At 39.3% G+C, this 15,218-nt stretch overlaps 2 protein-coding genes across 3 annotated transcripts; both read left to right on the top strand.

The window, feature by feature from the left end:
• The first annotated feature begins 591 nt into the window (after positions 1-591).
• lrrc10 (leucine rich repeat containing 10) lies at positions 592-2,987 on the top strand. The gene is made up of 2 exons (XM_017713625.1): positions 592-785; positions 1,471-2,987. The coding sequence occupies exon 2, from the start codon at positions 1,495-1,497 to the stop codon at positions 2,305-2,307; it is 813 nt and encodes a 270-aa protein (XP_017569114.1). The 5' UTR covers positions 592-785; positions 1,471-1,494; the 3' UTR covers positions 2,308-2,987.
• A 2,202-nt stretch (positions 2,988-5,189) lies between these two features.
• Positions 5,190-14,933, top strand: fnbp4 (formin binding protein 4). Of its 2 annotated transcripts, none has more exons than XM_017713681.2 (17): positions 5,190-5,520; positions 7,281-7,355; positions 7,505-7,632; positions 7,879-8,044; positions 8,307-8,454; positions 8,641-8,743; positions 8,991-9,323; positions 9,541-9,742; positions 9,908-10,005; positions 10,147-10,251; positions 10,730-10,863; positions 11,712-11,872; positions 12,103-12,326; positions 12,452-12,620; positions 12,733-12,923; positions 13,153-13,310; positions 13,682-14,933. In XM_017713681.2, the coding sequence occupies exons 1-17, from the start codon at positions 5,403-5,405 to the stop codon at positions 13,773-13,775; spliced, it is 2,607 nt and encodes an 868-aa protein (XP_017569170.2). In that variant the 5' UTR covers positions 5,190-5,402; the 3' UTR covers positions 13,776-14,933. The 2 variants fall into 2 exon arrangements, with proteins under 2 accessions (XP_017569170.2, XP_017569169.2); XM_017713680.2 differs by having other exon boundaries at positions 5,191-5,520; positions 12,100-12,326.
• The last annotated feature ends 285 nt before the right edge of the window (positions 14,934-15,218 follow it).

Genomic DNA, 15,218 nt, shown 5'->3' with positions numbered 1-15,218 from the left:
AATTTCCCTTTGAGGGTAGATAATTACTATTGCATTAGGAGGTTAGAGATGCATTTAAGATGTAACAGATGCATTCTTTCTTTATATGGGCATTTACCCCTTACAGGAAATTATGGCATAATATTGCATAATATTCACAGTAAGGACTGAAGAAAATCTGGCCAGAACAAAGTGTTTAAAATCTCAAATGCCGTAATAAGATCTCTGGGACCACAGGATTTATTTGTTTCGACTACCCAGCAAGACTCCACGTTTTTTAAATGTTTTTTTCATATTTATTACTTACGTCATCTGACCATAATTTATTGCTGTGGCTGTTCACTCTAACCAAACACAAACACTGTGGGCTGTCGTGGTATGTTCACTGACTCAGCTAGCAGTGAGTGACTGGGGTAGTTGAGCTGCTCTGCTTTTGTAGTCCTTGTTAGGTTGTGAAGTAGAGACTAGATAAATGCTAGATATATAAAAGGCTAGATATAGGCTTCGACCCCCACCCCCCACACACATTCCTAAATCACAGGACACTTCTTACTTATCACTGCCACTGGCCAGCTCCGCCTTCCATAGCCTGGGAAATCATACAACATGAATGAGGGAGGGCAAGCTGGATATCTTCTTTGGCACTCTCAGGAGTAAGTAAGGCAAAGCTCAGAGCAAGGCAGAGGTTTCAGCAGAGAGCAGCAGCACCAAATACCACTTTCTCATGGAAAAATAGATTCCATCAAATAAAGGAATGAAGGAAGGACCTGGGTAGACCTTGATGAGGGACTCTCTTCAGGTGTTTAGTAAGTAATGTCATTTATCAGTTTTGTCTACACTTTTTTACTAGGACTTAACTCACTTCAATCAGTTTGTAAACTTCTAAGTATCAAATACTGAAGCTAATGTTGCTAATGTAGATTTAAAGGGGATTCAAATGTGTGTTAAAAGGCCCATATCCTACATTTTTCTTGTACTTGATCTTTTTCTATGAGGTCCAACTGTGACATCTGTGTAATTTCATGTATGCCTTTTTTCCTGATATAAATGATATTTTCATAGTATAAGTCATATTTTTGACTATATGTCAATTACATTTGTTCTGATTTGCTGCCATGTACTGTGCTTCATTCGGAAAGCAGTCTGGTCTGAAACATTGTAACTTCAATATGAGTGGGCCAGACTACGCTGCTGTTAGCTAAATAAGTGGATATATGTAAATGTATTGCTTTTTTGTGACATCACAAAATCAATTAAATTAAAACAGACTTTTGCAGTTTATACAAACTGCTTAGGTGGTTATTGCATGTGTTCAAACTTTAACATTGTCAAAATTGGAAAAGTGGAGTTAATTCAGTTTTCTATGGACCGCTTTAATGATGCTTACTGACCCAATTAAACCAAGTCATTAACTATGGATGACAAAGGATGATCTATTTTGGATTTCTATTAATGAACACTTCTACTTCTATATCTGTCCTCCTCATGCAGGGATCATGAATGTAAGTTGGAATAATGGGAAATGTTGTTCGTGGAGCTGTCGCCTTCATCCCATCAGACAAATGTCAGATATACTTGGTAGGGGACTTGAAGGAGATGCCCCTCGACTGTACTTTGGACCTGAGCAGTCGCCAGCTGCGTCGCTTTCCCATTAGAGCATGTGCCTTTAGTGAACTTATTAAACTTTACCTGAGTGATAACCACCTAAGCAGTCTGCCCCCTGAGCTCAACAATCTGCAAAAGCTTCAGCTTCTGGCTTTGGACTTCAACTGCTTTGAGGAGTTGCCTTCAGTTGTTTGCAGCCTTAGGCAGCTCACCATCCTCTATCTCGGCAATAATCGACTTTACAAACTGCCTAAGGAGCTGGCTCAGCTAACTGAACTAAAGACGCTGTGGCTGGAGACCAACTGCTTCATGAAGTTCCCGTGTGTTGTATGTAAGCTTCCCAATCTCAAGACCCTTCATCTGGGCTACAATCAGTTTCGTAGCTTGCCTGGTGAGCTGGTTAGGTTAAATGAGCTGCGAAGCATCTGGCTAGCAGGAAATATGCTGAATGAATTCCCACCAGTGCTCCTAGAAATGCACTATTTGGAAGTGATTGATGTAGATAGGAACCGCATACGGCATTTTCCAGCTCTTACCCATTTGAGGGGACTGAAGCTGGTCATCTACGACCATAACCCTTGCGTTAATGCACCATCAGTAGGGGAGGGCGTGAGGCGGGTGGGCCGGTGGGCTGACAGCTCTGAAGATGAAAATGATGAATCTGAGATAAAGGCAGCTGAGGTGTCCACAGAGGTGAGAGGGCAGCTCCAAGAGAGTGAGTGACGTGAATGCTACAAGTAGTAGGGTGTATACAATCCCTTTAGTCACACTATATCTCACAATATGATATGCAAGCAGTAAGGCACTGACCATTAATACTCAAATATCAATTTCAATATTCAATATGTCAGTATATGGTATTATAACAGGTACTTCCTAATGCAACAATATTATTTTTAATTAAAATGTTTCATATGGAACAGTGAAAAAAAATAAAAAAAAACTACAGCTTTCGCTGTAGTAAATAAAGGCTTATTAAATATCAGTAACTTGGTTGGGTTCCTCTTGTTTGCATTGCCTTGATTTCAGAAACAAACTTAATATTGCTTTCTAAGGTTCTCTTGAAAAAGATCATGTATTTCAATGATGGATTGTTAAATTCCAACAATGTACCTCATCTCCTCAATTATGCATGTTTCATGTGACAGATTTGGGTCTCCATTTTGATGTAAGACCTTTAATAGGTTTTTATCCTCATTCTTGCTGCTCCAGGTCTGTGGTAGAGCAAACTGCTGAAACGATACTGTTCTCTGCACAGTCAGGAATGACCCTCTTTAAATGTTGTGTTTACACTTGTTGAAACACGTGAAGAGGTTTCACTGATATTGTTCAAGAGGGTTCACTGCATGCATCAACTTTTGTAATTAATGCCTCAAAATCTCATCATGACTATGGGAAGTGTGTTGTTGTGTCTGTCTCTTTCTCTCTGTCTTTCACGCACACACGCACACACACACACACACACACACCTCTGTCCCACAACAAAAGCTTTCTTTGAATCATATTTTTGGAGTTTCTAAGTCTGAAGGAGAGAGAGAGAGAGAGAGAGGGAGAGAGAGAGAGAGAGAGAGAGAGAGAGAGATTATAAAGAAATGGAGAGGTCACACTTCACTTACACATACACCCCACAGACCGACTGACCTCAACACAATGGTGTGTGTAATGTGTGTAACTCCTCCTAGTGGCTAGACACAAACACACACACACACACACACACACACAGAAACAGAAAACATTCCAACCTTTAGTATGAAATTCCAGTTGTGTAAGACTTTCTGAAAAGAAGGTTTCGGCAGTCTTAGAGGTCAACTTCAAAATGAACTGGAAACCACAAAACATTTTCCTGTGACATATTTCTACATGAAATGCTGTAACAGGAAGAGTCTGAGATAGCAGAGCATGTTTTTTTTAACTTTATTGTACTAAAAACATGCATACATACAAAAAGGTGCAATTTAAAAGAGTACGGCAAGTAAACGAAAAGAAAAAAGGATGGGTGCAACAAAAGAAGAAAATAAATATATAGAATACAGAAGAAAGGAAAAAAGAAAAACGTAACAGAGAGCTAGGGTTTAGATTCTAAATCATAATCTTCAATTGAAGAACAGATATTATTATGCATCAGTCTAAGAGCTTTGCAATATGAAATAAAGTCATTGTGAAAAACACAGAACCTTGGCTTAACTTTAAAGTATTTGGCTTTGGGGATGAAAAATTTTCCCAGGATGATAACAGTGTTTATGAGAAAGTCATCGTTGTAACTGTCCATAATAAGTCCATAAATGTCTTTGTCAGAGAATATTTTGAGAAAAGGAACTTTGGAAAATAAACAATCAAAGATGTCAAACCACAAAGTTTCAGCATAATGCAGTGAAAAAATTAATGCTCAGTTGTTTTAACATCATCACAAAAGACACAGTTATTTGTTTCAATACCAAATCGTTGCTGAATAAAGTGACTGGAAGGATAGATTCCATTTAAAGTTTTAAAGTATCTGATTTAAAGTTTTAAGGTATCTGATACGTAACTTATAAACTGATTGCGGTGGGTAAATTTGACGAATGGAATTTCTTAATGGAAGAGTGGGATATAGAATATTGTCAAGTGTGTGCCGTATAATCTTCTTGGAAAGTTTGGAGTCCCTAAGAATAGTCTTCAATCAATTATTGTGGTAAACGGGGAACGATGGGTGAATGAGCCAGAGCACCTGTAGTCAAACACAAAATAGATTTAGGAATAGCATTAATAATAAATTTCAATGTGTTTTTATTTGTTTTCAAATTACACTGATGACATAGATCATCATACAACAACAGGCAGCCATTACTCTCAACTAAATGTAACACTGACCAAATGCTCTTTTCCATCCAGTCCTTATTAAACCACGAGCTGCTCTTTGTTGTGATATAACAATTATTCCAGATTAGTGAGTTATACGGAGTGAGGTTATGATTGTACAGAATTTTCCAATATAACAACACGTGCTGTTGAAACTGTGGATACGTTGATTGACGGTCACAGCTTAAAGGAAATTCGATTCCTCACATTTTTTAAAACAAAATTCGGGGAATATGAATCCACAAGTTATTAGAGTTAAGACACAATTTTAACCATTTTATTTTGCTAGTAGAGCATGTTCTCTGGGTGATGAGTGTAGGCGGTGAGAATTGGATGATGGTGATGATGATGATGGTGACTATTATTGTTTAGTCTTCTAATTATTATTAGTTTTCTGTCTGGGTCTTTAACGACATTAGTATTTAACATTATTTTCCCGCCCGCCGGTGCATGGTGAGGTAACCAAGACTCTGAAGATGTTTTAGAGAGAGGCAAAGTCCCAACACTTTGATTAAATGTTACAAGAAAAAAGTCTTTGTTTTTTTTAATGAAATGGAATTATGAGCTCCCCCCGATGACAGCTGGGATAGGCTCCAGCGATCCCCCCCGCGACCCTAAGGGAGAAGTGGCTTAGAAAGTGTGTGTGTGTGTGTGTGTGTGATTATGAGCTGTGCCTAATATGACCAGAGGCGAACTAACAAGGAAAAAGGGGCCTGTTTTGATTTCATACGACCTCCCACAGAGTCACCATTGGGACTGAATAGAAGAAGGTAGCGCGCTGGGTAACAGGACATATTTTGGAATATTTACAGTGCGCTACTCGCGAACAGTGAAAGAACACAGAAAGAGCTAGTTTGGTCTTTTATTATGAAGAGCGCATTTCAGTCCAGAGGCGCTTCCTTCACGCAGCTTGGGCGAGTTTCATTTTGTCGCTAGTTGGGCTCCATTACCGCACAGCGCCTTCACAGACCTGAACAGTGATGGGAAAGAAAACCCGCACGGGGACGGGCCGGCGGACAATCTTACAGCTTTCTCCACCAGGACCTCGCAGTGGAACCGGAGTAGGAAGAGAAGAAGCCTTAGCTTCTGGGTCCGAAGGTCAGAAAATGTTCTTTTTATGTTTTAAAGCTCTTTCTATTTACAGGTCCAGTAAATCTAACATTATGTAAGCTAACACTTGCTAGCCTGTTAGCTTGACTGAGATCTCCGTGCGTTTCGGCCTCGCCCAGGCCAAAACGATTTACAGCTAAGCTCGTTAGCTTTTACCGACAACGGATCACAGGAGCTAACGCTAACTAAGTGTGTTGAGTAAGGTTAACCTAGCTAACTGAATAAGCGTGGTAGCGCCTCGTTCGCAGTGATTAACTAGGTTACTGAACTAACGTACAGTGTTTAATTTCACAGTGTGCAGGACGGGCTTTCTGTGAAACAGGAAGCTAACGTTAGCGGAGGAATATCAAGCTAGCTAAGCTAACTTTACCTGGATTAATTTGCCGTAGCACTAAAACGGATTTTTAAAACGAGATGGCTTAAAAACACTAGCAGGGGATTTTGTAGTTCTGTTTATTCAAGCAATACGCTGTTTAGCTCCGCTAAAAACCAGTGGTATTACTCTGCTAGCTAAAGTAACGTTAGCTTTAATGTGAGTCGGCTCGCTAACAAAAGGTCTGTAAATTAACCGGAGTTTGTTAACCTTACGCACACAAAGCCCACCGCTCGCTTAACGAGTAAGTTGGAGGTAGACAATATGGCAAAAATACCTCAAGACATTTTTTTAAATTGATTGTGTGCGTCGGTGTATTCTGTATTCTTGAGGTTTGCTAAGGTGGAACCGAACAAACAGAACCCGAAGTGCAGCTTTAAAATATTGTCAAAAATTGAATACATTTGTTTTTGTTCGGTCTTCTGTACGACACTCCAGTAAACTCAGTTTAACTAACTTAATTATAGGGGTCAGTAATGTCAGTCAGTTATGATCTGTATATGGGTTCAGGTTATTTTCTATAGGTTAAGTTTCAGGACATTTTTAAATTTGTGTATTTGTTTATTTTTGGCTAAGAACACCAGCGTATCTGCTTTTCTGGATTGAGGCTTGAACGCTGATCATAGTGTGTCAGACTGCCAGTTTGTTGTGGTTGTGCTGTCTGGTACTTAGCACATGGATTGCTTCTTCACATAGTTGCTAACAGTTTCTAACTGTTTAGCTAATGTAAGGGCAGTTCACAAGCTCTGTGTTATGGATGAAAGTTCCCCTCTTAACACTTAACACAGCCCAAAAATTATTGGGCTACTAATATCATCTCAAGTTTGTTATTAAGAACAGTCCTGTCTAATCTACATCAGTTTCATAACATGTTCTTAAACAAAGTTTGTTTATTCTGTTCTTACTTAAGAACAAATTCCAAATAAGAAAACATTGGTGAATGTCAGAATGATAACTGTCTAAGTGGGTTTTAAGAAGTAATTTCTTTCTAAGAATGATTGATTGTTTGAGGGTCAGTGTTGTTGGTAATATAGGCTGTGATTATATAGCATTACACCCTTTTATGATTTCGACATAGAAGTAAGTCTTTCATCCCCATTAACTTATATGCTCTTTTTAATGAAAAAATACAGTTGATCATTGTTCTTCAAGTACTGATGATATCCACAATAAGTTTTAAAAAGCATATTGTGATCTATTGTGACTCCCTGCTTGCTAGTCAGGCAATGTCTTAGCAATTTACTGTGTTGTATTTCTCTGATTTGTCAGTACATTTGATAAATGTTAATGTTAGTGTAGTGTTAGATGTATTATAGCTCTTGGATGTTCATTGGTAAGATTCCATGTGTTTGTTAATTCTTTTAATATCTTGCAGAGGAGCCGGAGAGTAACACAGACGACCACAGAGAACTGAACATCAGAATGAAAATGCCAGCTGTGAAGGCAACACGTAAGTCAAGTGCCTTATAGATACAATGCTTACTTATGGTGGCCAATGTTGTGTTTGTGATTATAACTTTAGAGTCTGGAGGCTGAATTTATTTTTCATAGGAAGAGTGGTGTTCGCATGAAGTCAAGTTTGTTGTGTTTGTTTTGTAGAGGGCTTATCATTGCTGGGTGCCTATGAGGATAGTGAGGAGGAAGATGCATCTGAAACCAGTTCTACCACAAAGGGAAAGCACAACCGGTCTGCCGACATTGACAGTACCCTTGCCAGTTTCATGGCTGTAAGTATGCTTTATTTGTTTATACAGTCATTCAGTGCTTGACTTTTGTATTTGTATATTGCTGTTTTCTCTGCATTAGATCTGCATAGTGGAAATGTTAATGTTAACATGTTAATGTTAAAATATATAATTAAAAAAAAAATATTCACCCTGTTTTTCCACTTTCTTACTGTAATGACTAGCTGATACAGGCAATGTATCTGTTGCTAACTCCCCTCACCCTTTCCTTTTCGATGTCTGTTGCAGGAAATTGATGCTATCACCACTCAGCCCCCCCAGACTGATGATTCTACGCCCAGTGTTCCTGCACCTACTCCACCACGCCCTGAACCCAAGACTGAAGCACAGGCCCATGTACAGAATGGCTCAACACAACAATTTCAGTATAATACACAGTATTCCCTGGCAGGAGGTGGGTTTCCTAGTGTGCTTTTCTGAATTAAGAGCATGTCCAATTTGTTTGTAGTTGCTTAATGGTATTTATCCCTAAAGTGGTACATGCATTGTAGTATGAATACTTGATTATACAGTGTGTGTTTAACGTATTGTATTAGATAAAGCAATGTATTTAACTCTAAAACAAAATAAAACATTTTATTGACTAAATACTGTAGTCTGTTAGGAAGAGGTAAATAGGAGTCCATAAGTAAACATTTACTTTTGTTTTATTTTAGCTGGGCTAGAGATGGGTGATTGGCAGGAGGTGTGGGATGAGAACACAGGCTGCTACTACTATTGGAACACTCAGACTAATGAGGTTGTGTGGGAGCTCCCCCACTACCTGGCAGACCAGATGCAGAGTCTTCAACAGTACACAGACAGGTGAGTTTTGACTAAGAGATGTCAGTTAAGCAAACATTACATTTAATTTGATAATCATTTATTCTCCATAGCTATTTGGGAAATGTTGGGGAAAGTTCCGATTATTAAAACATATGCTGCAAAAAGACCTATTGGAACATTGTCAAACACTTCCTTTGTTTTAGCTGAATGTTTTATGTTCCACAGTTCGTCTGTCAATGGCAGTGGCGTGTCGCATCATACAGAAGGTCATCCTGAACAGCATTCTGCTTTGTCTACTACCACATCTAAGAAGGAACCGAAGAAAAAGGCATGTTTTTAATTTTTACTACATGTATATGTCTGTAGTATTATAATTTAATACTTGTGTGTGTGTGTGTGTGTGTGTGTGTGTGTGTATGTGTATGTGTGTGTATATATATATATATATATATATATATATATATATATATATATATATATATATATATATATATATATATATTTATGTACAATTGTTGTTTACAGTTTGGTTCACTTTAATGGTTAATAATTCCCAGTTCTGTGCTGTTACACAGGAGGTGATTGAGAATGTGGTGGCTTTAATTAGTGATGAGGAGGAGAGGAGGGGTGTGGCTGCCTCACTCCTTGCACCCCTCATACCACCTGAAGTGAAAGAGGTAGAAGAGAAATGGAGGATGAAAGTTCTGGCCGTGGAGGAGAAAGTAGAGAATACTCCAGAGATCGAAGGCGATGTTCCTCATTCTTCAGACTCCCCTGCTGTTGGTGATGTAGAAAGCCCTGCTCACTGTAACCAACACAGTAGGAACCACTCTGTTGAAAACTCTGATGGAGAAGAGGAGACTGAGGAGGATACCATGGAACTGGAGCTTGTGTTAGAGAGGAAAAAGGTACCAGACCACTCAGACTTTGTTTACAGTTACTAGGGACTACATATGTATATTTATTCAGTTGTCTGTCTGCTTTTCAATAGTTCATGGTTTGTCTAAAAAGAAGTGAAAATAATTGGCACATGATAGTAGTAATGAGCTTTGTATTTCATAATGAATTCACCTAGACATCAAGATTGATATAGAAGGGCAAATACTTAATCTCTTGTCACCACAGGCGGAGCTTCGGGCATTAGAGGAAGGTGATGTCAGTGCTGGTGGTTCCAGTCCCTGTTCTGAGGCCAGTCAGGAGGGCTCTCGGAGTCTCTCTTTGAAGAAGACAAAGTGGAAAACGGCTTTTCTTCGTGCTCAAAGCCCTGACTCCAACAGCAGAGGCTCCGATAAGGCAGGATGTGACGCATTGGAAGATGTAGATACAGGTAGGAAGCACCACACAAGAAAAACACGTGATTTACACTCAACAATTTAAGTGTTCAGTCCACAACATATTTATTTTAACAAATTTAATAAGTCATATCATACATAGTTACTCTAAGTTTAAAAATGTGAGCATTTTTGTTGTTTTTTTTTTTTTTTTCCCCCAGTACATTCCAGAATAGCTGACAAACAAGGGGACAAAGAAAAAGAGGAAAAGGACAAGACTGTGTACAAAGCCCCAGAGGAGGAAACACCAGACCTTAAAGTAATGCTGGCATAGCAAAATTTCACATGATAGTAAAGGTTGATTTAAAAGTAGGTTCAGAGAATTGCAGTAGGCTTCTCTGGTTATTAACAGCTTGCAGCACAGCTGAGTAAAATCACACTTTAATTTTGCTTTAATTAGTTTCAGATTGGAGAGCTTGCAAATACATTAACCAGCAAAATGGAGTTCCTGGGAATCAACAAAAAGGCCATCTCTAACTTTCAACTGCTTTTGTTACAAACGGAGGTAAGTCTGTAATATCTACTAGCTGTGTGAGTTTCCCATAATCTATATAATATATATTAATTCCCTGTACTAGTAATTACACTGAAATGTGATCGAAAGAACAAAGATAATTGTTGGACTCCATGAAACATAGAAAGTAGATTACTGCAGGTGTAATAATTTTTTTTTTTTTTTTGCTAGACTTGTCTGACTTTTCAGCAACGCACAGGCAACACTGTTTCCACCCTTTAAAATTTTTTTTTTAATGAAGTGCAATTGGCTATTCCAGTTGGAAAGGAGAGTATGTTAATCAGTTTTATTTCAGTTAATTAAATAACCACAGAGTTGTGGTGATCTGTTTTTATTGTCTGTTTTTGCATGTGATGCTCCAAACCAATCAAATTAAATTTGATGTCATTGCAGAGTTCATTTCTACAATTTCTGAGACTGCATGTACTGTGAATTCTAATTTTCACCTTTGGTTTTCGTTCTCCTTTAGACACGGATAGCAGACTGGCGAGAGGGTGCACTGAATGGAAATTATCTCCGTCGCAGGTTGCAGGAAGCCGCTGAGCACATAAAACATTACGAACTTAACGCCACTCCCAAGGGCTGGTCCTGCCACTGGGACAGGTACGCGCTCCTTACCTTTCACATCTTTATCACGCCACCCCCCCCCCCCCCCTTAAAAAACAAAAAACAAAAAAAAAACTCTTAACTCTCATTCCACTCATGTGATGATTGACTACATTACCTCTGCTACATGGCAAATACCTGACTGGTTCATGTAGTGTTGGGGAATATCAACAAGCAAGGAGAAAGACAAAGTTATGGTATAAGGGAGCGTCTATAAAGAGCCAGCCTGACAGCAACAGAGCCCCAGAGAGATGAGCCCAGTCACCCCAAAATCAGACAGAAGGGTTCATTAGCTCTTAGGAAGGTGCTTGCGCGTGCAAGAGCTTTGAACTTTACAGGACTGGCCCAAAATGATGGGAGAATGAGTGACACAGAGTGACTACATGGAAGAAGCGTGTCACACAAGCATCAGTTAAAGCGAAGACGGTGCCTTTCCCTTGGAGCCTGAAGGTCAGACCAATCTATTTTGTTTACTGTTTTCCATGCACCATTTGATGATTGTATGAATGCTTTTCTTTTTACCTTCTACTGAAGATGTCTTAGGGCATCTCGGGTGGGTTTTTTCTGTGTGAGTATTGCCGTGATTGTTGTTGTTCAATTAACTTTACAGGCTTTGCTATAATTTTTTGGTTTGTTTTTGAGAATAAGGTGGGTCCATCACCAGTGTCCCCCTTCCAATCTGGCTCCTCTCCTGGGCTTAAAGTGAAGCCCAACTCAACTTGCCCCCAATGGGGAACTAGAGACCCCCATACTTCTTTTTAAGTCTCCATGGGTCTCATGTTCTTAAGCTCAGTTTAGAGACCAGTTGGTAAGACCTTGTTGTGTGTTTGTTTCTCCACCTCTAGAGATCACAGGCGATACTTCTATGTGAATGACCGGACGAGTGCCTCCCAGTGGGAATTTCCAGTAGTAGAGGAAGAAGAGGATGCCAAGGCTCCTCAGCCTGCTGTGTCTGTCCAGGGAAATGCAGGTCATGTGCCTACTGAGGTTTCCGGTGGTCTAGTGGGTAGGTATCTGTTAAAGAATTAGCACCAAATGTTAGCAAGAGCCAAGATTGTAATACACCAAGCCACACTCTGCACAACTGTTCTTTGTAGGCAATGTTTACACCAGTTTGCAACTTGGTACACCTTTGCTCACAGTATGGGAATCATGTCTGATATAATGTGCCCAATATTGAAGGTGTTGATGAACTACAGCTGGTAAAAGTTAACGAGCACATGTTTGATTCAGCAGGAGCATCATTTGGAGAAACTCAGGCCTACTGGTCTGTTCATCAACCTCCACTTCCTCCAGAAACTCCACCTCCTCCTGTAGAGCAACCTCCTCCACCACCACCACCCCCAGAATCACCTCCTCCGCCCCCTCCCCCACCCCTCAGTGATGATGGGGAGATTGAGGAAGTAGAGATGGAAGATGAGGATGCTGAGCCACCTGCTCCTGGAACTGAAGAATTCAGGGTTTGTGTTCAGTTTTACTAAGTATAATATATGTTATAATATATGCTCATATATGTGCTCTTGTTATGGGAGTTTTCCTTTTTATTGCAGTGTTACATTTGGGCTTAAGCATTTGTCTTCCCCAGGCCAGTGAAGCCGCAGCCGCTGCCGCCGCCGCCGCCGCCGCCGCCGCCGCCGCCCAAGGAGCCACAGCTAAAGCTCAAAAGCGGAAAGCTCCAGGCTCGGCGCAGCCAAACAAGACAATCACTATCGGGAGCAGTCCCATACTTTATACCCAACCTGCTGCCAGCTCAGGTGAGGGAGGAGGCTTGCAAAAATGGACCTCGTCAAAGAATTGCTTGCCTTGAATTAAGTATTTATTCATTTGACACTAAATCATTTTTAATTAAATTAAATGTTCTCACAGTCCCTGTGATGGCTGGAAATGCTTACTGGGGAATGCCAGCAGTAGCTGTACCCCCTCTGCCATCAGAGAACTTGGCTCCACCAGTGCCAGCCCCACCCTCTCAACCTCCACCACCAGCACCTCAGCCCCCAAGTGACCCACCATCTGGGAAAATGCTTGTGGACAAAACTAAAAAGCTAAAGAAAGAAAAGGTGCATTGTTGGGATTTCCCATCTTGTTCTGTCTCTCTTCTGTGTTTTAAAATGCTGAAGATGGTGTATCAGGTCATTTGTTTTTGTACAGTAGCCCTAAATGTGAATAATGTTTATGAATGATTGCTAGCTGTACTTTCTCTGTTGACCTGGGCAGATGAGATTTCAGTGCTGATGAAAAGCTTGCCAAAACAAATATTAAATTTTCTCCCCCAATTTTTGCTCTTAGATGAAAAAGAGTAAAACAAAGATGCCATCTCTGGTGAAAAAATGGCAGAGCATTCAAAGAGAACTGGATGAAGAGGAGAAGTCAAGTTCTAGTGATGAAGATCGAGACCAGCTGAACAACAGGCGCATTGAAGAGTGGAAACAGCAACAGCTTGTCTCGTAAGTCTGTTTTTTTTTTTTTTTTTTTTTTTTTTTTTTTTTTTTTTTTAATTGCTTTTTTACAGGTCTTACAACACAAATACAAAGAAAGAGGAAAAAAAAAAAAACATTAAAAATTACAACAATTACAAAGTACAGCCTTATAATCGTGAATCAATATGCAAATAAAATGAAAGGAAAATAAAGAAATGAAAACAGTGAAACATAAATGTAAAATAAATAAATAAAGGGGCGGGGGGGCTTGGGACTATTGCATGTTCAAGAGGGGGGAGTACCAAAGTTGTCTCGTAAGTCTGTTAAAGAGCAGTGAGATTAAATCGATAAAATCTATTGGATGTACAATTACAGTGTTGTTACTCTTATATTTGCAGAGGAAAAGCAGTAAAGAATGCCAACTTTGAGGCCCTTCCTGATGACTGGAGGGAAAGGCTATTGAAGAAGAGGAAGATGATGCAGAGTTCATAACATCTATAATGAACTACTCACACATGGTCACTTCAAACACTTCCTTCTTCTGGAGTGGACTGTCTTGGACTGTATCTGTCTTTTCATCCTGGTCCTGTAGGATGAATTGGATCAAAGTGAATGAGTGTGTGGGTTTTTTTTTTTTTTTTTAATATATGCACAATTATTGTCTTCTTCTCTAAGTCCTTTGTAACACATTCATTGAGAAAAAAAAAACTTTGCTGTAAAAAGTTATTAAACAAGATGACTTTCTCCTTACTGGCTTTTGTAAAGTGGCCCCTAAGTGTATATAGAATTTGTATTTCATATTGTTTACATGTAGCCCCCTTACGCTAATCAAAAAAGTTAACATTCATTCTGAAAACTGCCTTCCTTTTTTTGTTTTGGCATGGTTTGACTTTGAGACTCATGGTCGATATGGACTGTCTGTTTTCGAGACGGGCATACTTACTTTCAGGAATCTTGAGCCTTAAATCTCAAGATTGTTCACTGTGGAAATTAAGGGATTTTCCAAAAATGGACACTTGGAAGTCTATGAGATACAGACCTGATGATTGAGTATTTTTATCAACTTGAAGAGTAGTACACATTTGTGGGGGACATTTTAAGAACCACTGTGCAAACAGGTTTTCTCCACCAGTTTCATCTTAGAATGTATGTGATGAAGCTGTATGAAAATGAAAATAACTTCATTTCTGTGGTTATAAATTATTTAGGTTCCCAAAGAGAGAACTATAGCTTGCTCACTCTAGTGTTGAGATCTTGTGCTCGTTTGACTAGATGAAATGACCATGTTGGTTGCAACCATTCCACTCTAATGCTTCATAAATGGACTAACAGTGTATCATTTTCTTAATTGAATCTGCATGGAGAGAAGTCAGCTCTGTGAATGTGCCAACTGCTTCAGTTTTCCTCAACACCTCTCAACGTGTCTGTTTTACTGCAGTACTTGTACGTCTCTCACTAGAGTTCTGTGTAGTTGTATACTTGACAGGGAATGGGGGCCAGTGAAGTTTTCTATGTTGTAAATAGTGAATAAACTTTTTTTCATCTGTACAGATTATAAATTGCTTAGCTGTTTTGAAAAGCATTGCTGGGAACTATGGATCTACAGATATTTGCTTTATACATTAAAAACTGTCTGAAAGATTTTTGAAATGGCAGCATGTGCCAGTTTATTGAAAATGAGAAATTCTACAAGGGTTGTTCAAGGTTTTAGATAAATGAATGATAAATATCTATGATGTGTTCAGATTGAACTGACCTTCCAGTCAGCTGAAGGTAATTTTAGCCAATTACTCTCCTACTGTAAATAGTCTAATAATGTGGCCCAAATGTAGCTCTTTCTAATCTGTGAGCAAAGTTGGATTAACAAAATACAACTATATGAAAGAGTAGGAATTTAACACATTTCTAGTGTTGGGCGATTTATAATGGGCAATG

The sequence above is a fragment of the Pygocentrus nattereri genome, chromosome 11 (assembly GCF_015220715.1).
Source record: "Pygocentrus nattereri isolate fPygNat1 chromosome 11, fPygNat1.pri, whole genome shotgun sequence".
Lineage (NCBI taxonomy): Eukaryota > Metazoa > Chordata > Actinopteri > Characiformes > Serrasalmidae > Pygocentrus > Pygocentrus nattereri.
The sequence above is the reverse complement of the archived record's forward strand: the minus strand, read 5'-3'. Positions and strand labels throughout refer to the sequence as shown.

Coding starts and splice junctions, on each gene's coding strand:
- lrrc10 (XM_017713625.1), top strand. CDS start 1,495: ATGGGAAATGTTGTTCGTGGAGCTGTCGCCTTCATCCCATCAGACAAA.
- fnbp4 (XM_017713680.2), top strand. CDS start 5,403: ATGGGAAAGAAAACCCGCACGGGGACGGGCCGGCGGACAATCTTACAG. Junction 7,633..7,878: donor CCCTTGCCAGTTTCATGGCT/GTAAGTATGCTT, acceptor TGTCTGTTGCAG/GAAATTGATGCTATCACCAC. Junction 8,455..8,640: donor CTTCAACAGTACACAGACAG/GTGAGTTTTGAC, acceptor TATGTTCCACAG/TTCGTCTGTCAATGGCAGTG.